Below are 25,763 nucleotides of genomic sequence, written 5' to 3'. Positions count from 1 at the left end.
GAATGGTTTGAGAAAGCATACTCCCCTCAAAAATCTTTTAACAATAGATTTTCCGAAATTTTGCATTTTGGGCGTGTTTTATTAATTCTTTTGAGTTGTATACATCGTCACAACTGAGAGAGTAATTCAAACTATAAAATATAACAATATAAGCATGTTATGATACGTTTGGATACCGATTAAACATAGTTAGTTTTATTGAGATGAGAAGAAGTTCACGTTGACAGCAGCATATACAAAATTCACGTTTACAAGAGCATTTCTTGAACATTACTTTTTATTGAAAAAGCTAAACCATATTTTACGAACAATATGTTTTATAAAGGTAATCAACAAAAATAACCTTTAAACGCATGTCTGACTTATTATATAATACTAGTTACTAAGAAATGTATACAAAACAAATACTCATGGCGTACACAGCGTTGCATCGTTGTAAAAAATATTTCGAGTTGTAATTTTGACCAACGATTGCATCGTTAAAAAACAAGCAAATCTAAACTTTTTAAAACTTTACATTTGTAGGAACAGAAAATAGCATAGTCTTTAATAGGCTAAGAAATATTTTAAATCGTATCAATCAAAACAGATATTTACGAATTTACGTCACTTTCTTGTTTGTTTACATCGGTAATGACCCGTGGTGAGGCATGTGAGAACCCCGTTGAAGTCACGTGATTCCTTATCCTGTTATTAGAATCATACCTTGTTCCAAAACGTGAGGACAATGTATTTGACGTTGTGTGCCAAAGTTGAGTAAACCACCGCCGCTATTCAAGAAGCCACCCAAACACGGATTTGTTATTATGTTATTCCGATTGCCAGTGTAATACAGTTTAAAGATATTATGTTAATTTCAAAGTTGAACAAATATAACAGTTTTCATAACAATGTGGTTAATTGTACAATCAACTATTTATAATACACGCTTTAAAACAAAGATGAGATATACAATTATTATTAAAACCGCTTAAAAGGACGACAGCTGCTTTGTTTGGAAATTGTTTTCGAGAGATGAAGAGTAATTATGAAATAACATAATTATGCATGCATACATATAACTTATTCAGCATTGAATGTTACAATATTCATAGGCATGAGGCATAATATATGAAAAAAATATACAAACCATATTGAAGAGCAAAGACATAGTCAATAAAGAAGTAGATTTTTTAGTATAAAATTATTCCTAACATTATTAAGTTATCGATCGTTGTTAAAATCCATGACATAATATTCCTATTTCATCGTATAGTTTCCTTATCTAATATGCCTTATTCAGTTCATTGTAAGCATTCTTATCTTTCGTTCAATGACCATTGAATGTCTACTTACATAGTCCCCATATAACGCGGTTATTTTGGTATTTAAGATTTTTTCTCATATATTTACATTGAATTAACTCAGTGTCTTTTGCTGAATGATATCCAATGATTTCTGACCCATAATTAAAGATGCACTCTTACTCCCAAATAAGATTTGCCGCAAGTAATACATTTGTTTTAATATATCAAAAAGGATGAATAATTGTCGAAAACAATGGTTCTGATGAGTGATAACCTGTTCAGTTTGAAGGAAAGGTGCAGAAAACATAGTATTTCTACCTAATGAGACGATAGAAGATCACAGTAAATCTTTTAACACTCACCATTAATTTAGTTTTTTTTGCATTTTCAGCTATTAAAAACACGGATACAATCTTGTTATCAGTAGTTAATATGTTCCATGAATGCATTATTTAGTAAGTAGTACTGGTTTATCACTCAAAATTTATGTTTGTTATACATGTGTATGTATTGATTTTGAATAAGAGTGTCACTCTAAAAATTGATTCAATGGGACTCTCAAAAAGAGTTGCATTTTCTTTGATATTAAGGTTTAGTTGATTATAAACAAACAACAAACCGTGTAAAGCTTTATATCGTACACATGCCTTAACGGTACTATACCTGATATCTTTTACAAAACGGATACTAATATTTGCGGTTATTAGTTTATAAAATAGATGGGATCTTGTAATTTTATCGAAAAGCTTTTCATAAGCAATAAAACAACAATTCAATTATAAATTGAAGGAAAGGGTTTTTGCTATAATTGAATGAAATATATATATACGCAATCAATCGTTGACTTTCTTTTTTTAAAGCCAACCTAATGTTCAATAATTTTATGATTAGAACAGCTCCACTTGTCAGTCTATTAAGCAATATTTGAGAGAAAATCTTCGGAAGAATATTAAAGAGTTATGCATCTATAGTTCCTTATATCGTCCACATAGCCCCGTTATAAAAAAAGGGGCTAAAACGCCTTTCCTAAAGGATTTTTAATATTTTCCTGTAGAAAAGATACGAATGAATAGTTGTGAAAGGAACGGTGATATATCGGTAAATAGAGTTTTATCAATTTCTGCGACTATTCCATCTAAACCGCTATTTTTATGGTTGTTTAAGGAATATACCGATTCCCTTATATCTGCTAATGTACTTTCTTTATCAATATAATCACCGCTTATATTTGCTCTTAATTTTGGGTTATCATTATCATTAGTATAAGTACTATATAGTGTTTTGAAATGATCGTATAAATCCGACACATTTAGATTCCAAGAAATGGGGATATTTTACATTGACTTTTCCAGAATTGCTTAAGTTTTGATTTTGTTCAGGTTTGCTAGAGTTTCTTTTTCTTTCGAATTAAATTTATTTTTATATTTGCCAATTTAAGAGTTTTTCGACAATTACAAATATTTTGATAATACATTTAATACAAAACTATTATACTGGCATACCCCGAACACGACATTCATAAACACGTTTCGGCATGGATAACTAAGGTTCATACAGTGGTACTGTTCCTGAAGTATAACTAGTTTTTAATACGCTTCCGGACCACATCATTCACAAGTCACAAAATATGGACGTGTGCTCACAGTAGTATCCACATGTTTCGTTGTCTGTCCGTTTCTTGGCATTTCGATTGGCCTAGAGGACATAACACATTGGCGACAGAATAAGTTAAATATAATATTTCCCTTTGATCACTGTATAACAGGAGGTTTGCACATACAATGTACTTTATGTATACCAAATTTATGCACAAAAAGGTAAACAAACATTGAAGAGAGTCATGTTTTATACAAAATAGCAATTATTGACATTACAAAATGAAGTCTTACCTAATAATTAATACAAACATTCTTGGACAACACTCGACTATTTCTTTCTTTTTCTAACTGAATAAACAACCATGGTGAAGCATAGATTTTGTCTGAAATTATGTGGCAGTTCAATCGTTCATAGTGACACTGTGCTAAATCTAATGGACTTCATAAATAAAGGGCAATAATTTGTACCTGGTTTTGAGCTGAAAATCGTGTACACCTATAATTTATTTGTGGTAGAAACTTCGACGTTTCGTACCATGTAAGAATCATGCCCAGATGTTTTTGACACTTCGCTTCAATCATACCAATACTATTTGGATATGTATTTACTTGAAACGATTAATAGTTACTGATATCGTTACATTGATCAGTTCGTACTGTCTGGTCTTTAATACATTGAAGGTCGAATGTGTATTTTTAACGAACAGTCAATAAAGTTATGTGTAATCTGTCATATAAAGCAATATAAGCAATTTGAGGATACTAAACTTATAATGCTAATGAGGACTCTCTAGGCAACTTGACAAACTTCAACGTCATCTTCCCAACCGTCCACTGCAGTAATTTCAGAACTTAGAATTTAATGTCGTTAGCGTTTTTCGAATATAATAGTTCATATGTCGAATTTAGTAGTTTTAGAAATCATGATAAAATCTGCTTAAATATTTCGAAAATTGTTTGGAATTCCAGTGGTTGCAATACGCGTATTATTCCACCAATACATAATGCATGTTTCGCTCGTTTCTTTCAAAGATGCAAATTTATTTTAAGGTATTTCTGGAAACTAATTGTACGTCTTTTACACAAGTGAGATAAAAACAAAACAAGTGCTTATCGATATGATATCAACTTCTATTAAAGGGACATTTATTTCTGGAATTTTTTAATATGCTAATTAATAAATGAAAAAGGCATATTTCGTTGTTTGAGATATACCCCTCAATGGCCTTCATGATTATGTACCTGTATCCTCCGTTCTAGGTCAAATCTCTTATCTAGCGCGTATATCCACTATATAGGTGTTCTCTGTATCATTATCGCTTATTTAGTTGTAATACATTGAGATATATGAGCATTAAGCTTTCTGAGATAGCGGGGCTTTGGTTAAAGTGTAATAAAATGAAAACGGGACAAGATCGTTTTGTGGTTCCCGAAGTTAATTTTGGTCAGTTTGTGATTGACCGAATGAAAAGATTTGGGGATACTGTTGCTTTGGTAAGTATGCATTTATCAAATCTAACTCATATTGAATTAGGAATTTTTAAACTTTTTAATAAATAGAGATACACACACTCAAATAAAAAGTTATAAGTGAACCCAAATCGTCAACTGAATCAAATTGCAATATATTACGATTAAAATTAAATAATATGTCTATGTATATGTTACAGTTAATTTCTGCGATAAAGAGTCAATTGACACTTTACACTCATTTTAGCCTCAGTTTTCAACAAGTACAATACTTTTTTATCTAATTGTTATCAATCTTTGTCCGAATACGTGTCTATACGGTGTCTTGAACATGTGTAAATATTGGTCGCCTCTGGTCACTAGGTCTTATCTTATAAATTTTGAAAATTGAAGTTTTGAAAATTTATCACCTTAGATCAAAAACTTGGTCACTAGGTCAAATTTCAGGAAAATTTCCCATGTCATTATTAAAAAAAATATTGAAACTTTAACAGTTTGATTTCTGCAGGATTTCTTAATCACATTCAAGTTTAATATAATTTCAGCAAACGATACAGCTTTTATCTGCAGGACATTTAAAAATAATTCTTTAAATATTATGGCATTTGGTTAGTAAACATACATACACACACATACACTTAAGTACACTCACGCACACATGCTTTCACTGTGGCGCACATACATCATTAAACTGTCATCACCACAGTCAATGATTGTATTTTCAGGATCTGTATATTTGCTTCTTTTGGGTGTCTACTAGATTCACAAATTTGGTATCAGTGTATAATCTTTCAGGAAAATCTGATATGTTTATAAAATGTTCATTTTTACTCTTACAAATTAAATAGTTTATATCGATCTTCGAGAAAATTGATCAGGTTATTTGTATGAACGATATCCCTGACAAGTATGTAGATGGGTTTTCTTGGTTAATTGTCTTTGGTTTGCAAACTTGCATTATCAAATACAAAAGTCCGGCTTTAATGCAGTGCCGCATTGGCGTCTTGATTAGATATTTGCTTGTGCACGATCTACTAACAATATAAACAGAAAATTTGAAAAATCCTGGATTGTCATTGTCCCACACAAAATGCGAACACCTAAATTATATTGACCTATTACTTCCTTATATTTATTCCGATCTAGGTTGATCCAGTATCTGAGCGCCAACTTACGTACAAGCAGAGCGCTAGTCGTATTGAGCAAATAGCAGCCGGACTGTACAGTCTTGGCTTTCGTCAAGGCGATGTACTGTGTGCATTAACGTTTAATACGATTGAATACCCACTCCTTTGGTTTGCCGTCAATTTACTTGGCGGAACATTTCATACCGCATCGCCGTTATATACTGATTGTAAGTGTGTCCTTATAATTATAAGCAATATTTCAACGATGATTTCAACCATTAAACTGCCATATAAATTGCTAGACTGAGTTTAGCATTCTGAGTGTTTTCTTCCCTATATAAGAAAGACATGAGAAATATAAATTTACTTTGACGATACATTTTTGTTACAAAATTATCCCGTTTCAACTTTTAATTGAATTCCTTACGAGCATGTTACATAAAATGTCTAACAGTATTATGGCATTTAAATGTAACTGTGGTTAAAAGGGTATTTTCGTTTCATTGCAACATATCTGTTTCAGCTGAATTGGAAAGAAGATTAAGAAAATGTAATGTCAAATTTCTTTGCACGATACCTGAACTTACAACAAGAGTGTCATCTTTAGTCAATCTAATGGTTAGTGATAAATGAATGTAATTTGTCAAGTGTGGTACTTTGTTATAAATAGGTTAACGTTTACAAGGGCTTTATAAACATAAAGGGAAAGAGTACACTAAGCGCGTTTATAATTTCGTCAGTTGTGTCCATTAATTAACATGGTTTAATGACCTGATCATAAAATAGGATTTATTTTACACACTCTGTTATCACTTACCATACTGTTTTATTCTTTAAAAATATTTTTACCGATTATTGAAACATGTTCATGTTAACCAATTTATGTTCAGAACAGTGCGACTGTATCAATTGCGAGACAAACGTTTCTTGAGAAGCTCATAGTGCTTGGTAAAGAATGTGACGGATACGTCGATTTTGACTCTCTGTTGAAACATGGAACCCTGCAGGAGAAACCGGAAGTTGACCCAAAAATGTCTACTGCTCTCTTACTTTCGTCGAGTGGAACAACAGGGCTTCCAAAGTTTGTGAGACTAACGCACAGGAACCTTGTTGCTAACATGATACAAATTCAGTAAGGTTTTTATTTGTCATTGGTTTATTTTAGCTAGACAAGTCTGGTTTTCAAAATGAGGCAACCGTCGAGGTATTGTGATTGCAATTGTGAAATCATTGCTGTCGTTGAGTACAATGTTTAAACTATTCTATATCCCACAAACTGTTCAAGGTATGTTGCCATAGACAGAGCGCAAATGTAAATACTTTGTTTCAGCGAATATTTGTAAATTTGTCAGTAGCAGTATTGACAAAAGCAAGTTCGTTTCATATTGTATTGCATAGTAATGAAACATACTTTCCTATCACATTTAGAAATTTTTTGTACGCATTACAAAACTATTCATATATAGCGCCGATCTAAAATTGTACATGAACTTTTTGTTTACGGAGGTCAAATCCCGCCAAAAACATGTACGATTTGCATACCGGCTTGCACGCGTATTATATGAGCGATGAATGACGAAGTTTGTCTGGTTCCAATCTCAGTGTTGCCCCCCCCCCCACAAGAAAAACACAAACAAATCCTCATCGCTATTTCGTTACTGCCGTCTTTTATTTTATAGGGATAACCAGCAACTACGGTCAGGTGACGTGGTTGTGCTAGCACTTCCGGCGTTTCACCATTTTGGCCTCGTGGGCGCTCTTGGCGTTGGCCTATGTCATGGAGTCAAGCTCGTTCACATGGAAAGGTGGCATACAAGCAGTTATTTTAAGAATATTCAGAAATACAAGGTATAGCATAACTGGAGTTTCCTGTGGCATGTGTATTATGTTGAACTGGTGTTTCCGGTGAAACTGTAGTTTTCCTGTGGCATATGTATTATATTAAACTGGAGTTGTCCTGTTGCATGCTTAATATGTTTTACTAGAGTTTCTTGCGGCATGTACATGTTGTGTACTACGTTTAACTTCCTGTGTAACTGGAGTTTTACTGTGACATATGTATTATGTTTAACTGTAGTTTCACGTGTAACGGGAGTTTAACTATGGCATATTTATTATCGTAGTTTCCTGTGTAACTAGAGTTGTCCTGTGACATTTATATTCTGTTTAACTGTAAAATCCTGTGTAACTATAGTTGTCCTGTGACATGTATATTATGTTTAACTGTAGTTTTATGTGTAACTAGAGTTATCCTGTGACATGTATAATATGTTTAACTATAGTTTTCTGTGTTCATAGAGTTGCCATGAGACATGGATATTATGTTTAACTGTAGTTACCTGAGGTATTGACATTAAATTGAAATGTAGTTTCCTTGGTATGTTATTAAATCAAAGTTTTATCTTAATTTTAGTGTCTTTATTATTGATCAAGGCTAATATAATCCACGTCGTACCAGCCATGGCCGCATCCATTGTGAAGTTCCCAGACCGCCTCAAGTATGACGTCAGCAGCGTTCGCTACATAGTTGCTGCAGCTGCTCCAATGGGTGTCAACGTTGAGACGCAGTTAAGGGACCTGTTTAAGCTGGATTTCGTTGCAATGTGTACGTGATGTATGTTGGCCCACACAAATTCAAGATTTTCCTTTCGTTAATGGACATAAGGAACGTAATTGTTCCATCAAGGTCATATTGTCTTGTTACCCTATTTTTTTTTATTTTTCTTTAAATAAAGTTTAGAAGAAAAAAAAAACATCTATGATTTGTTACATATATCTTAAAAGTTTAACAGCATATCCTGATATTCAATTGGACCGGTTTAACAAGAATGCTTATTCATGCACGCATATATTTGCCTAAACCGCATGCTATTCTGCAAGTATGTATATGTAATAACTATATATCTATGGTCGTTCTTACAGTTTAATCTCGTTTTCATATCGTCTTCATACAGCCTACGGACTGTCGGAGACGGGCCACAACTCTGGTAACTCAGTCTTATACCACCGATTCGGTTCCAATGGCAAACCTCCGGTAGGCGTCGATTTAAAGGTTAACAGAGTACATGCATGCACGAATGTATTCGGAAATACGCATACGCGAGTGCTGTCACAAACACTCAAACGCACACAAAAACACGCACATATGGCAAATGACGGAAGATGAAAGAGACTGCCATTCTCATTCGCATATATATAAACATAGTTGAAGAAACACAGTAGCTTACAAGTATATCCGATTACGATTTCCTAACCAAATAACCTCTTGGTTATTTATCACAAAGACACGCGGATGTATGATGCAGAGCCAAACAGCTCCCATACTTTAAATGTTACCTGTAACCTCTGTTGTGTATAGTTAACCTTGACACTGAAAGAATCAACATTGTTTTTGACTGCACAAATTAAAGGTAACCAGTGGCAGCTGTAGGGCTCTGCATTATACAACCATTTTTATATGCCCAGTATACAGCACCAATACAATGGAAACAATATATTTCTGGTCATACCATTACCGAATTTTCCAAAGTTCCCGTACTTCTTTTGAATGTCGAGCGTCAGGCAATAGAGCTCTTTGTACCATTTTTCCGTTAGTTCAGTATGGCGCGGCCGGGACTTGAACCTGTCTCATTCCATACCCGAAGCAAACGCGCAGCCTCTAGTATATTGGGGCGGAGAAGTCCTACTGAGTCGTACCCTTCTGAATTCTGCATTTTTAAGGCAGCAGACGGAGATTGATTTTAACAATTATAAATGATTAATTTCAAAACCATTATAAAGCTAAAAGGTATCAATGTGTATGCATTTGAGTTAGTCAGCCAAGTATTAAGTTCTTGCAATGTTGTTGACGTTTAGATAGTTAATTCAGAAACGGAAGAAGAACTGTCACGAAACAAAACGGGCGAAATCCGCGTTAGAGGTCCAATGGTTTCCCATGGTTACCTGGACGACGAGGATGCAACTCGAAATGCTTTGGATTTAAAAGGATATTTCAAAACAGGTAAAATGCAGTGCCTTTCCGTAAACTGTCATATTTTACACTGTGGATGCATTTCTTATCAGTATTTGTTTGCTTTGTTTTGCAGGGGACCTTGGCTATTTAGATGCAGATGGATATCTGTTCATCGTTGATCGACTGAAAGAACTTATCAAATACAAAGGATTACAGGTGACCATGTTATTACAATTGTTATGTATGTATTTGATTACGGAGGAAATGAAATGTTTTACCATTAAAATTAGGTTGAAATCATTTGGTTTCATAAAGAGGAATTTTACGTTAGATGTTTGTATCTATATAACACTTTTATAATGGCTTGACGTGGACTTAAACGTTAAACGTCATTGAGGGTTTATAACCATCTGAATCCACCATGTATTTGTAAAGCTATTTTGATATGGGTGTTGTCAATTGGTGGTGTTTGTACGGTTATGTCGTTTGGGCCCTTACCATGTGCCTCTAAACATGGTTTATATTTGAATATTTCACTACTGGGCTTGTCCCTGTAAATTCCATTGTATTATTGTGTGTATAACAGAATGATATGGTAGCTTAATAACAAAAAACTTATATCTGCTGTCTAGCTAGGTGAACATATTTTTGTGAAAATGCAAAATGATTTATTACAATTTAGGTATTTGCCCTATTGATCAAACTGCAATTACTAACATATTTGAGCCAATCATTAAACACTTTGGTTGACTATGACCAAAACAAATAACAATCAGTTTATTCGTAGTTTATTCCTGATTCGGTGTCTGCCGTGTCCTTGTGCCTTAAACAATGTCTTTGTTAATGCTTAGGTTATGTGCGTGTCCCTGTAATGCCCATTGCATCACTATAAAATTCAGTCAAATCAGATAATATCATCCTAATTTTCTAAACTGAAAGAAAGTGCGTTGACTAACGTTCAGGTTGCACCGGCATATCTTGAGGACATCATAGTAAAACACCCCGATGTTGTTGACGCCGCCGTTATAGGAATCCCCGACCCCGACGCGGGGGAACTTCCAAGAGCGTACGTTGTCAGGCAACCCGGGAGCCAAACAACGACCAAGGATATTATCCAATACGTGCATGGTAGGATATTTTTCAATTTGGTCATGGTTGCAGAAATACTTTGTACTACGTACAGGACATGATCACGCCCAATACTTAGTGATAGTATCCATGTGCACAGTAGGATACTACTGGATTTGTTTCTGCTTGCAAGGGCATACTGCAAGCATATTTAGTGCCCACCCGAGTACTTGAGTGAGAAGTTGGCATGTAAGTTATGCTATTGGTAAAGTCTCAAAATGATATATGGGTCTAAATGGGAGAAGTCTCGTTGTGTTCTCGGAAAAAAAGCAAAAGTTTAGTCTCGAAATGCTATATGGGGTGATGATGTGAGTTGTATCCCTCTCATACTAATGTTTTGAAAAACACAGTGATGAAAATACTATACATTGTATTCAAGCATTCTGGACGCCAAATGTGCAGTTAAACTACAGTGTAATTAAACATTACATATATATATACACACCAACTTGGACTTCCATTTTAAATCTGATTTCAAGATATAGGCACTTATGGGGGAACCGATTGATATATACCTCATGGCGTGCTGGAGTTTGCTAGGTACACCCCTGAGCCTTGATGGAATGTTGTGAAGGAAGGAAGGATATAAGTATCTATCATGTGTTTCCGGTACGGATAGAAAAATCCGACCCGAGGGCACGTTCGTAAGCCGGTAACGAGGCTTGCCGAGTTACCGGCCACGCAGCGTGCCTGAGGGTCGGATTTTTCGATCCGGACGGGAAAAACATAATTTGATTTTTTTTGCATATCTTAATTTATCAATTTGTGGAAAAAATGACGTTGAAAACGACATTTTGTACAATTACACCATAATAACGATTCCCTAGAGTAAAGTCATTAAGTTCAACTGTTAAAATAAACTACTACGCGGTCTACTTCCAGCGGACTTAAACATACCGATTTCTGAGTATCTAAACCGTCCATAAACATCCTAGGTTTTTTTTCGATAAAAATGGCCGAGGAGCTCCGAATTCTGCAGTGAAACCGGTGTTGTTTTCTTTAGGTAAAACTGTAGGTAAACAATCTAAACATGTTCGATAAACTAGACTTATTTATAAAAATGTGCTACAGCACTTTGGTTATATTTGTATGCTTGATTGTTTTTTAAGATCACGTGGCTCCCCACATGCGCCTGCGCGGTGGCGTTGAATTCATAGAAGAAGTACCAAGAACGCCATCTGGGAAGATTATGCGCAGACTATTGAAAACGCGAAAACAATGTTTGTCAAAGTTATAGACACTTTATTGTCAACTAGTAATCGTTCGGGTTTTCGTTCATTGACCGAAAGTCACTGACATACGGAGGATTGGTTTGAATACAAATATCAGATATTATGCAGACATACAGAATGTTAAATGCATGCCTCGCTCAATATACATTTCAATAAAACACGTATAATATATTCATCTGCAGGGTCTATGTTCATAACGATGCTTGTGAATAAACAGTATGTTGTCTGCATGATAACACTGATAGTATTTTACAGTTTCATTGAACTGGAGGTTTACATCATAATTACTTATGTAACCATGCCGTTAACTATTTTAGCTGTTAATGCATTGAATGTAATTCCAGAATACGTCATTAGGTAATAAACGTATTGACATCATACTTAAAATAACTCGTAATTGTCTGTTTCTTATAGGTAACGGGAAAGGCATTGATATCGTTGTTATAGCTTGTGCATTACCATGTTGTTTTGGTATTGTTTGTACAGGCTTTGTTATTATAAATAAAACATAAGAACTATCTATATAAAAACAAGAATTTATGTTTGACAATATGTTTATCCATGCTTGTTTCAAGATTAGAGAGTACGAAGTACACGTTTTACAAAACAAAGGGAAATAACTGTTTAATAGTGTGCCCTGACTGATGCTTCAATTTATTTCCCTTACATTCTTTGATCAAAGAAGACAATGCCTTATATTGTTTATATACTTAAACACCTCGCGGTATTTGTATATATAGCTTTTGAAATAAAAAACCCAGTTTACTTTAGAATCAAATTAATGTATTCATTAAAATATACCATATTATGTTTTTAAATATTAAAATTAATTTCGTTTCATGTTTTGACTCGCCGATCGCCATGCATATATGAACACGTATTATTTATTGTCAATGATCAAGGATCATGTTGATCTGTTTCATTGTATGTAATTATGTTGAATGCTTGAACTGAACTAAATGTATTTTTTTATTATGCACCAGTCAATTGTAACCACGCCCCCACCCCAGGTCCGGGGTTTAACGAGAATAGCGGGGGAATTGGGCCGTGTTTTAACCTTTAAGGTGACACCCGCAGTGCCGGGTGAATGCGATGGTTTTGTCTTCGCGCCAAAAATAGCGGGGAATAGTCCTGACCTAGGGTCCCTGGGGTGCGGGGGCATTTGGCGGGGATTTTACCAGCAGTTCTTGGCTGGACCCGAAGTCAGTCTCCGCTATTCTCCGGACCTGGGGGCAGTGGTTACAATTGACTGGTTCATTATTGTGTAATGTGGTCCGGATTAATGTCGGCGCTGAATGGAAATATTACTTTAACATTAATAGACGAATATAAACAACGGGTCTGCGGACCGAGTTTGAGGCAGTCTGTTTCTGGTTTAAATCTGAGAGTCTCCTTTGCTCCCATTAAGAGTCTTTATGTCTGTGTTTAAGAAGTCATTTACTTTAAAAATTAATAAATGAATATCAAGAAGACTTGTAATATCGGACGTGGTTATTTTATTTTACGGTTGAAGGACTTGAATGGGTGCGATGGTTCTACAGAGCCACTCATAATTAATAACGGAAATAGCGTATGCGGTATGCATTTTAAAGTAGTGTATGGATTATATTAGACAGGGGTTTAAATATGGCACATCCACTTAACCTTAACTATCATAAATTTGAGACAACGCATCTTTACTTCCGAAAATGTTGAAAAAGATATATCACTTACGTAGCTCAAAATAGGCACTATATACCTTGGCTTGAACAAAACTATCGAAAATATAACATTTTTTAGAAAGTCCAAACATGACGGTTTAGGCTTCAGGTAAGCCAGTTTTTCTTTTAAACTGTCTTGCCAATTTTTGATTGTATTTCTCAACGAACTGGAAAACATACATACGCACATCTTGCTAAAACCTTACTATACATAGTAATATATGGATTATGCCTTAAAACACTACATCATGTTAAATGGTTTAACTGTTAGTTACACTTTTGTCAATTGGTATTGATGCTTGAACGATGGTTGTTACATTACTTGTTAAATGTCAGCGTACTGTTGTTTTATGATTTGGGCTAATGTTTAAACCCAGTCTATGTTTTAGTATATGGTTCTTGACAATGTTTTGAGCAGATGTTAAAATTAAGCCTATTGTTTTGCTGGATGATCCGGGTACAGTGTGTCCTTAGCCTTGAGACTGTAAAGATGTGGCCAGATAATATATGTACAGTCATAACGTACATGCTTTCTTTAATAAATACATGCTTTCTTTAATTATATAGTGGTTTCTTTAATAACATACATGATTTCTTTAATAACATACATGCTTTCTTTAATAACACATATGCTTTCTTTAGTAATAACTGTTCGAATGATGCCTGCGGGGTTTGAATCTGAGTATATTTTATCATTAATTTTATTGTTTATGCGACAATATTTACACCTCAACTTCCATTCCTTAAATGAACTGCATTTCGGCAATTGCGTTCATCAATCGATGAACGCAACATCTTCGGATATGTTCGGATCGTAATTCATTGCATAACAATATACATGAAAGCCATTGATCCTGTTATTATTTGTATTGTGTCTGCAGGTCCCGTAAAATATAGATCACCATTTTTAAAAGTGTTAGTTTATTATATTTTAAATGTAATGGTACCAGAAGTGTTTCAATTTGACGTTTTAAAGTGATTTCAAGTGGTTGATCTTTTCCCGCGTTATTGTGACCTCATTTGAAAAAAAAATGTTTCCGGTTATAGTCGGTTCGTTCTATTTACAGAATGTGTAAGAACGGATTACTTAAAGGTTTTCTTAAATGAAATGAAGAATTTTTTTAACAATTCTTGAATGAAATAATGAACTATTGGTGTAAATATAAGGAATGAATTGCGGGGTTGATGTCATTATCGGGGATATGAACGCAATTGTGTTGGTCAAAGTACGCGTGGAGTCCTTCGGACTCCACACACATTGACCAACCCAATTGCGTTCATACCCCGATAATGACATCAACCCCGCAATTCATTCCTTAAATCCAATTTCCTATATATTCATGAACTGGCTGAATGCGATTCGCTCTTTTAATGGTGTTAACATAGTTTACAGAAATACAATAATACAAACGTCGAAGCATTTTATGTTTGACAGTAGAAAGAATTTGATACTCATTTTTTTATAACATTATTTGTTATACAATGACTTAGGCGTACTTTTATATTGTTTTATTGCGTGAAATCATCCTAAATTTGATTCCCCTTCTTCTTCTAACAGACACCATGCCCCAATTTCACGAAACTTCTTAAGCTTAACAGGCTTAAGCTGCTTATTTCAATAAGCCAAAATACATACTTATAGTGATTTTTTAAAAATGAAAAATGGCTTATTGTGGTAATCGTAACGATAATTCCTATCTAAAGTATTAAAACTTTTAAAGGAGTATATAAAACGCAAAATATTAAAAGACAAATATAGTGGGTTTAGCTTAATCCTGTTATAAGAGACTTAAGACGTTTCGAGAAATTGGGGCCATATTAGTATTTAAACTGTCATTCGTTGTCTCAACAGAATATAAAATTATGGCAAGATGATTTCAATCTGGATTCTTGCCGGAGCGAAAACACTTGATAGCAATAAGACGACTTGTTTACACCGAGAACATAAATAAGATTCCTTATGGAATAGACCAGCAGTCGGCAGACACATGCAGCGGCTCATAATTCTATCAATGCCATCTTAGCGTATGGCCCTGCGTGCTTGTGATAGAGATTAGCCATTTGATTATTCACGAATCTTTATCTAACTCAAGTGGAAGAAGCACATGCAATGCGTCGAAAATGTGCTATATACAAGTGTATCATAGAGGCGATATAGAAGCAGTATTTAGTGCAACCATGGTTTATGATAGAACAAATGGCCCAAGACTACAGTTATCTGCCCCCCCCCCGTTGACCAAGATCTGGATGTGAATACATAAAAAAGAGTGCTTGTGTTCAAGTATCAATATTTTATTAAAATTGAATGAAAGAGAAGAAAAAGGTGGCCTTTTTGTATAGAGCTTAACAAAATTTGACACTGTATTGCAAAAACTGATAGTTTTCAGTGTAAAAATTGGAAAAATCATTGCCTGTGGAACTATGTAAATTGGTTGTTTGTAGCCTTATTCCGTCTTGACCTCAGGGTCATGTATTACTACTCAATTTTGTGAGACAACGCATTGGTCAACCCTATGTTTCCTTGTGATTATTTTTTTTTATTGTTCTACAGCAGCCAGTTACTTGTTTTTCAATTGGAACTGTTTTAAAATGAAAAGCCAGGTTAGTGTCTATATAAAACATATAGTAAACATAACTGCGGTCTCACGCCAAATGATGCATTTTAGTTTTATTTAGTTATAACGTATTTTTACAACGATTGTGAAACAAGGTTTTACAAAATAAAATTATCACTCTCGTTAAAGCGATGTTACGCGAGAGTGTGGTCTTGTGTCAGGAGGAAAACCGGAGTCCCGAAGGAAACCAGCTTGTCCGGGAAAAACAAAATAGTTCCTAAGTCATGGGTTTATTTATATTTATCTATTATATGTTTTCAATGACAAATATATCATAACAACGTTAAATAACTCTATGGCAGCTAAGAATACCACTCGGGGTATGAAAAAAAACACACACACAAAAATCAAACCCAAAATATCGCCACCTACAAAGTTCTTATTTTATATCGCGAAATTCGCATTAATAGCGTTTGTGAGTCACGCGTTGTCAAATTGGAGAAATATTCAAATCAATTTACTAGTTGAACGTAATGTTGAACAGATGTTGTATGAACCATGTTGGAATACGGTGTTTGACAAATCAGCAAGTGCATTGTCATTTCTTTGGATATTATCATCGGATGAAACGACAGTGGCGATGGGTGAGGTAATGTATTTATCAATGTGTGTATCTTTCGCGGAAGTAGAGCAAGAGGACACGGGATGACGTAATGTTGAAGTGAGTTTTTTTTCTGGGCGTTGCTGGGTGATCTACAATATTTTTTTGTTTCATTTCCTTGTTTTCATGTTTTGTTGAATTATCTAATGCTTAAAATTCACCCAATGTCAATTTCAAATTCCCCATTAGTTACATTGCGCCCAATGACAGGACAAAGATAAACACCATTGCACTTTTTACAGAAATAAGGTAAAATGGATTAGTCGCTTCAGAAAAAAACCACCTCAAAACAAACAAGAATGTTTAAAGTAGCCATCAACTTTATTTAATATATTTTTAAATGTTCAATTATTAACTCGAATATGTCAAGCCATTAACCAAGAAACAAAATGTCACACTAAAATGAGCACATGCATTGAAAATAGCGTAAACAAAACATGATATCATACCGCATTGGGACGGTATCTAAAAGGCATCATCCAGTGTACTCTAACGAAAAGCACTCAGACACTAGAGGTGGAGCGTTAGAATGTATTTATATACATATGCTATATATACACCGAATGTATAACAGTATGTATAATATAAATATGTTGTAACTATAAATTCATAGATAAACTGTTATAAATTCGTTGAATATGTATTTAAACCCCACCATTATTGTCTTGGAATGATTTTTATGTTACAATTGTAGATTGTACAGTTCTGATTGTAGATATTGACAAATTTGATATGAGCCCGGATCATTGTGTATTCATTTCCACGCTTTAGAAGAAACGATAATATGTAATGGTAAGGGGTTATGTGTGTTGTTTTTTTAAACTAAGAAGCAGGCAGACTTGGCACAGCCAAATGACCAATTATCCCTTAGAAGATCAAGATTAAATCCTTACTATCTAAATGTTCAGCGAAAAAAGCTCCGCGGATGCCTTTTTATCAGCCATTACGCATGCGCTGGCTTCTTAATAACTTACTTGATAAAGCCAATTGATGACCCAATGGAAGGTTGGCGGTTGCTATTTACTTAATTGATTGTTGTTGTCAAAGATCGTTATAAATACTAAATAATGTGGATCTGTCCGGCGACCCCATTGGCGAGGGCATTAGCCTGAACAATCATACAATAAATACTGTATTGTGTGGCAAACAAGTTCGTTTTGTGACTTACTAATTTATTTTGGTTCATGCACAAGAGGCCATATGGTCGTCATCAAATTACAATTATACAATCACCCGTTTTTGATTTCCGTTCATTAATTATAACAAGGCATGGTATTTTTCAGGCATCGCAATTGTTGAAGTTTACAAGAATATAGATATTCGTAAGATTCAATCACTGCGTAGTGTAACCGTTTACTTAAATGTAATAGATAAATAATCAAGTTTTAACGATCTGTGTTTGTATCGAATTAGTTTGTCGTACATTGAGGTCCAGTGACAAAACATGTTTCAATTATACATGTTTATTTTCAAATAATTTGAAATGCTCACGAAATTCCATTTTCCTTCCATATAAATTGGTAATCATGGAACAGATACTTCTTTCTCAGGTCTTGTAGTAAATACATGGTTGGAACAAATGCAATGTGAAAAAAGCAATTATTCTTGTTGCATTCACGATCGATCAAAAACGGCACAGTATAATTACATGAAATGAGGTGAAAGGAAATGTTCTTTTTCATTCTGTTAAATCTGGATTGTGGAATTTGAAAAGTAATGAACTTTAAAGTTGATTTAAAAATGATCAAATAATATGTGGGTTCTTTACCGAACAGAAACTATTTTCTTTCCTAATGCCTTATTTTTAAAGACAAAATGATTCTCAATTACTTACGGGAAAATAAGAAACTAATAAGGTTCAACACAATGGAGACATTAAATTAGAGGATCTTATTTGAAATTTGCTCTTCATGTTATAAGACATTTTCGTACTCAAATCAACTTTTCCCTTTTTTAAGACAACTAGGACAATATTGAACGAGACATGTTATTGGTAATAAATTGTTCAACCATCAGTAATGAAAACTGATCATTTTTAGTTTCTATTTTAAATTTACATCAGATTTCCTTTTCCGACATCATTAAGAGTTCTATAGTAAAACATGGCAAGTAATTGTGATCCTATGGGATGGAAGTATTTTTAAAACTGCACTTAATCAGGAGTCAGTTGTTTTCATCCACTTAGATAAATTGTTAGATTTAAACAAAGGCTGCATAATACAAAAGGCAATACCTACTTTTGAACACAGCAATACTACTAATAGGCAAGTTTAAGTTTCTAAATATGAATGTTTAATTTGATTAATATATATTAACAAAAACAACCTATGCAAAATTATAATAAGACAGGCATTGTTTAATCACATGATAGGCGCTTTTTTTGTTCACTGTGCCATGGAATGGTATCACACAATTTCTAGATGAATAATGAAGTTTCTGGATAACTGCATTTATATGTGGTGTTCGGCTTAGCAGCAGTTCAGGTAAGACAGACAATGGATATTTAATATCTTGACCGAAAGAAATGGACCAAAATAAGCAATACGCAATAAAATGGAACTCTTATTTGGAAGGACGGATTACAAACAAAACCTCAATCTGTTGAGCCAAGTTAACAAATTCTTATGATACACAAAGAGGTTCTCACAATATATACGCTACTCATGATTCCGAATGAAGATCAGATCACACACCCACAATATCAGTGGTTTTTCTATCATTCATACCAGGTCCTACTAAAATATTTTTCTTTTTTTTCTTCTTTCCCTGATGAAGACATACACCGAGTCAATTACTCTTTCTCATGTATGTTATAGTTTCAATAATCTTTAATAGTTTAATAGCATTACCTACTACTGAAATGTAACGGAGGTTCACAATTTCTGCTATTCTATTTTCAGTTCAACACCATTTATTTGCAACATATTACAACAGGAGACAGGTAAACCTTGTATGTCACTTGATGAATCCTTTTGTATCTTACAAAACATAATGCATGTGATGTGGCCATTTCATCATAAAGCATGGAGTGGTGTCGTGGTTTTGTGCATGTGGGAGGTTTTCAACCGTGCAGTACGTTTGGTGAAACGCTCCATTTCGTCTATATTTATGGGTGACTGTCATATTAATGGTCAAATCAGCAATATTTATCTAAAACTGTTTTAACATAGTAACAAATAATGACGTTTGACATTGTTCATTATTCTAGGTTTGTAAATGTTAGCATACAAATTTGAAATTTGTTTTGTAAAAATGTTGATACATTGTGTTGTTTGTTACAATATATTGCTAGTTTATCTAACTCTTTTGCGTTTGATGGTGGTCGGAACAATAAAACGATATATGTGCCATATATATGTTTTGTTCTTCCTTCAGGGTTCACAGCTTTGCCCCTACAATAGGTCCCACGAAACGTTTGTCATCAATGGGAGGCTGCGACTTGCACGATTCTTCGAACATCAAAAGTGCAGAACAAATCATGAAATTATTGTTTTGATTAATATTTTTCATTCGCATTGTATGTATTGTTATCGCTGTTTGCGCAATGTACTGGTCCAGGAGATGTTGTACTCTGCCTTAGCTTACGGATTATGAACAGAGTATCATTTGTAATGAAATATCAGAGGCAAATTTAACACATTGCATTTAATCTGCTGCAAACCCATTGTGGCATTTTTTATACATTTGTTTTTTTCCGTAGTTTGATCTTGTTAGGATTAAGGCAGGTCCATTGTTCCCGATTTTTTTAACCATCTTGCAAGCAACAAGTTTAGGTTCATGAAACAAACTTAATGAGTTAAAATAGATTAAAGCATATCAAAAATTAATTGTTTATCACGAATATTATACATATATAATATTTAAATGTCTCCGAAATATGAAGAAGGATAATTTTACCTTATTCATAGAAAAAGCAGTATGCTCAGCTTGATGCTCTTAAAATGGACATGTTCGAGTTTCGAAAATTGGAGCCCGAGCGCTTCGAGAATATTTGAATATTCTCTCGACAACTCATTTATCACATACTTGGCTCCTGTTTCTCGATTGTTCCCGGCGCTGTTTGCACCGGGGACAAGAGGACTAGCATTTAACTATTTCGAGTTTGAGGCTCACCTTTAGTAGCTTGGTTTTGGTAGCGTAGGCTGGCTCGTTTCTGTAAGATTTAGACCTCTATTATGTTTGTAATAAACAAGTTGTTCCTTTCAGACGTTTTCATTTAACAAGACGTAGTGATTCAAGTGCTATAACATTTCCATACTTTCCAGACAAAGCAATAATGGATAAAAAAAACTTATTGTGATTACCGAAGGACGTTTATTTTTCCACGTCTGTAAAAAGAAGTTGAACTATTTTGGCACACTTTGGTTAAGCCACAATATTTCCCCTCCACAATACAAACGAATAAAGTCCTTATTGTTATCGATGCTCAACAGTATTGTTCATAGTCTGATCCATTAACTGAAAATAATTACATGAATTTCCAATGTTATTTGCTCTTGATTGGCTTAATTGTTTTGCAAATGTTCTTGCATTTTGCAAAATGGTACGTCACAAATAACCACAAACGTTTAATACAACACCGCAATATTGCAATTATACAATATTGCTTTGTCCATTTAGTCTCTTCACGATCAGTAATCACCACATATCAGACACGTACAATGCCAAAATTGGATCATTCAAAAATAGCACTCGTTAGAAACGAATTTCAGATCCGTTAATTGTATAATATACATTTTACAGAATACCCTAATCTCGATGACAAATGGCTTTTTTGAAAAATAAACTGATTTCAAACTTCAGAAAAAGGCTTATATACATATTAATACGGTGTAATGTAGAAACAACTACATTGATAACAAACTAGAGAAATGTAATAAAGTGTCTGATTGTCACGTATTGCAGTAACAACATACCATCTCAGGTTTATACTTTACGAGTAAAACGATTCCATGACAACCAATATTCAAGACAATACCATTTTACAGTCTCGTACTATCTGGTTATTTTTCAATACAATATTCTGTGTCTAGATCGTTAAAAGATAAGAGTAGTCTAGTGGAATAGGTGTCCCAGTCTCACTCAAGATCTTGTGGTTTGAGCCCATCTAGTGATGCTAACTTATGGCCTCTCGAAATGGATGCCAATACTGGTTTCTGCACAGAAAATAGACTCCAGAGGGATTCTATAAACTGCCAGCTATCGTCACATACAAGCTAAATAATTCGAAAATCTAAATTTATACATTTCATTCGCCTTCATGCTTAAGTTTGAAATGTGATCCAATACAAACATTTTTAAATTTTGTGTTTCAGGTGATCCCATATTATTTTAGATCCATAAGAAATGGGTTCATGTTTGAAGAAAAGAACATGAACATGAATTACCAAAGGCAGGGTTTATATACTGGAACAATTTCAAAATAGGCCAACGCGTCTAATTTGAACTGATACCAATCCTTTACGGGGGAATCAACATTTAACATTATGATTACTGGAGCTTTAACAAAAGTTGTATAGTTGATGGTCGGACCCCTCAAAGAAGTAAACGTTCCTTTTGGAATAGTGCAATATAAACATAATAAACATATCATAAGATAAATAAAAGATAACGCTTAAAATAAGGTGATTGTTAGTTTGTAAATGAATTAAATGCAGACAATATTTGAGAGCACCGGTCATATGTGTTAAACAACAAACAAACGGTTGAAAGTTTTCTTTTCTATTAAGCCATAACAGGACTGCTTAAATGTCAAATATTATTGTCACTATGATACCAACGTTTTGGAGTTATCGTATGTTATTTGGAATCCAATAATTTGGAATATCCAGAATTCTGAAAAGGCAACCCCGGTCTAACTTGTATATTATTACTCGGAATATTATTGTCTAGAATACGAATAATAGCATAACATCAACATGAATATACAGTTGTTAACATTGTTTAACACATAATGAAAAGATATTATCAATTTTATCATTAGATGAAATAGCAAAAATGTCAATTTGCTGTTTAAGTAGGCTAAACTTATATTTTGTTTTCAATTCATTTTACAAAATTACTCTTTTTTCGAATAAAAGTTGCATTTAAAAGCCATGATTGCAAATGTCGAAAATGAAAACAGCAACATATTATTGATGATTTAAGAAAACGTTAACAATGTACTTCTGAGTTAAACTGATATGTTATTAGAAAGGCTACTGTCAATTGAACAGATGTCAAAAAGTCATCTGGCTTGTCTTTCTTAAGCAACATAAAAAAATAGTTAAACTCTTAAGTCAGTCAATTACGTGTCTAAAAGTAAAGCTAAATATTGAAGTTATATTTTCATTACTTTTATAATAACTCTGGACTATATTAATAAAAAAAAACACATTTGAATATGCTTCTGTTAAAATTGCTGTTATTCTGTAGCAACTTATTTTAAAATGGAACTTAAGCCGTGTATAAGCAATCATCGTTTCTAAAAAAATAATACCTGTGTTAAGGACATGTTAATAGAAGCATTAGTTGATCCTTAGCTTGATTTAAGTAGTGTAACGTCCACCCAATAGCGTTAGGAATGAAAGTTAAAACTGATTTGATCGTTACTTCGAAATTTCAGAATCTTAAGTCAAGTTAGACTTTTGGCATTCTAAAATATTGTAGAGTCTTAGCTTGTATATACAAGCGGTTAAAGGAGTGAATAAGTTTAGTCTGTATTGTTCGATTCGCTTTAAATTATGTGTAATTACGGCCACTAGTGTGAAATACATAAATTTGTAAATCAAGTTAGTGTTTCATTTGATATCTAAATATCGTTTCTGGAAGTTGAGATAAATAGAGGCGACTCATTTCATTTCTAATAAAAAGAAGCTCTATGCAAGATTCGATGAAATGAAGTTAAAAAAATATCATTAAATCCGAAGAATTTTGTTTTCCTGTTTTGTTTTTAAGCTTAGCACAATTCGTCGATGCGCGTATTGAAGTGCTGTTTTTTTTATTTTATTAAACTTAGACAGGGAAGCGTTTAATTTGCATGTATGACATACTTTATAGCGTGGCGTTTTTGCATTATTTGGTCAAAAAGGCATTCACAACGTAATTAATCACCAGCAAAAAACAACAAAATCTTGTTTAAGGGCACCGGGATGTTAAGCCGGAAGGTGCGTTTGCACCAAAATAAATTCTGCCGGAATATATAGAGGAAGAATGATCAATATGGCATCTTCTGAGTACTCTCAATTACAACATAATTGGCCTCCAGCTGAACCGGTTATTATTTCAATTAACTGACTGGAAACGAGCACATAGTAACACAGTAGCATTACGAATACATTTTGAAATTCATGAAATTATTTGAACATCTCCTTTCCTGTTTGTCAAACAAAGTGGACGGAGGTCATATCCTATGGCATTTTGGCCATACATTTAGAGCAAACTTTAACTTAACAGGGGTTATTTCGGCAGTACACAAATGGCACATGCAAATAGTAAAAAAGAACACATGCTAATTGCAGAAATAAGTAGTCACCTTAAAGCAATTACACAGATGCACAATATTACAGGCAAAATACATAATTATCCTAAACAATACTTAGAAATACATAATATGGTCCCTAAGCTTAATAAGAGTATTGCCCGGTGCTACGGTTAATGATCGTTTTGATCAAACAGTTTCAATACTTTGATGAGTACTTGCCTTCTAGCTTCGAAGATGAATTGCTGAAACAAAATCTATGGTTGAATATAGCATCCTTACATAATTAAGCTTTCAGTCCTTTGATTTTATGAACATTTTGCAAATTCGTGTCATCTTTAAAACCTTCCTTGGCTGACTCGGAGTGGTTTGGCATGTGACGTTATCATTTGGAAGAAAATATAAGCTAATATATGTCGCTTTTATTTTTGATAATGTTTCTTTATCTGTTCCCAGTTTTAGTACAATGATACTTTTTATTAAGAAACTCTATGCTCACACAGTTTTAAACCTTATATTTTATAAGGCTGACAGTGTGTGATGCTCATAGTTTCAAAGAATGACCGCATCGTATTTTTGAAAAGTTTTTGCAATAAGTGCTCTTAATTGTATTCTTCCGTCTGTAGATAGAGTTGGGTTCTCTAACCATTGAAGTACTTGGGGTTTACCTATAAATTTAGTATTATTTGTTTTATTATTAAGTTTCCTCAAGTTAATGCATACTTAGATAAGATTTACCTTTTACGTTTTTTCTTTATTTAGGATTGTTTATATAAGAGTGAGGATTGTGCACGTAAACTGGTTTAACGTATAAGGCCATGTAATACAACTCGGGTAACATCGGAAAACATCGACATGTATCGCCACTCGCCGTAACAGATCGCGACGAACATCGGGGATATTCGATCTGTACCGGATGTTGCTATTTTTAGAAACAGAAGGTGTTTCCCCGCTATTCATAGGTCAATAATGCAATTTCTACATCGAAGTATATGGAAACTCGGTGATATTTTTCTATTGATTACGATACATCTTTCAATTTGAGTCATTACAGTAAAACATGGACTATAAGTGAATTATACGCGTAAGAGAAGATTTTCTGTTGAAAAAACGAACTGTCAACAATCGTCATGGAACTGGAATATTCAGATATTCGTGTCAAAGGGTTATAAATGTAAGTAGACCTTGAACAGTTTTGTACGTTGATTTTTTCAAAAACGTTTGTGTTTAATTTATCTTTGGAATTCTTAAACCATTTTAATTAGCTAAATGTTTTGATAGCTACAATAATGAGCGATCATGGAAACTTTGTTTTTATTATTTTGACATTTCTTATGTATCCCTGTAACGACGTCTCGAGTCTGCCATAGTAAAAAAATCGTCAAAAGACTCGTTGACGGCCATTAAGGTGGACTAAATGTTTTAACAGCATGTTCATATTTTTACATGTACTTTATATGTACATGTTACATATTTTACATGTACTTATGAACATGTTAAATATTTTTTATGTCCTTATGTACATTATTTATGTATATGAGTATGTAATCTTTATTTTGATTATTTTATCTTAAAATAATATTAGACTTAAAATA

General features: G+C 33.8%; 1 protein-coding gene across 1 annotated transcript; it reads left to right on the top strand.

Moving 5' to 3' along the window:
• The first annotated feature begins 4,282 nt into the window (after positions 1-4,282).
• On the top strand, positions 4,283-11,798 carry LOC128246181 (uncharacterized). The gene is made up of 10 exons (XM_052964370.1): positions 4,283-4,378; positions 5,501-5,602; positions 6,372-6,613; positions 7,161-7,329; positions 7,915-8,086; positions 8,436-8,515; positions 9,337-9,481; positions 9,567-9,649; positions 10,396-10,561; positions 11,671-11,798. Exons 1-10 carry the CDS (start codon positions 4,283-4,285, stop codon positions 11,796-11,798), a joined length of 1,383 nt encoding a protein of 460 aa, XP_052820330.1.
• The last annotated feature ends 13,965 nt before the right edge of the window (positions 11,799-25,763 follow it).

The sequence above is a fragment of the Mya arenaria genome, chromosome 9, assembly GCF_026914265.1.
Source record: "Mya arenaria isolate MELC-2E11 chromosome 9, ASM2691426v1".
Taxonomy (NCBI): domain Eukaryota; kingdom Metazoa; phylum Mollusca; class Bivalvia; order Myida; family Myidae; genus Mya; species Mya arenaria.
The sequence above is the reverse complement of the archived record's forward strand: the minus strand, read 5'-3'. Positions and strand labels throughout refer to the sequence as shown.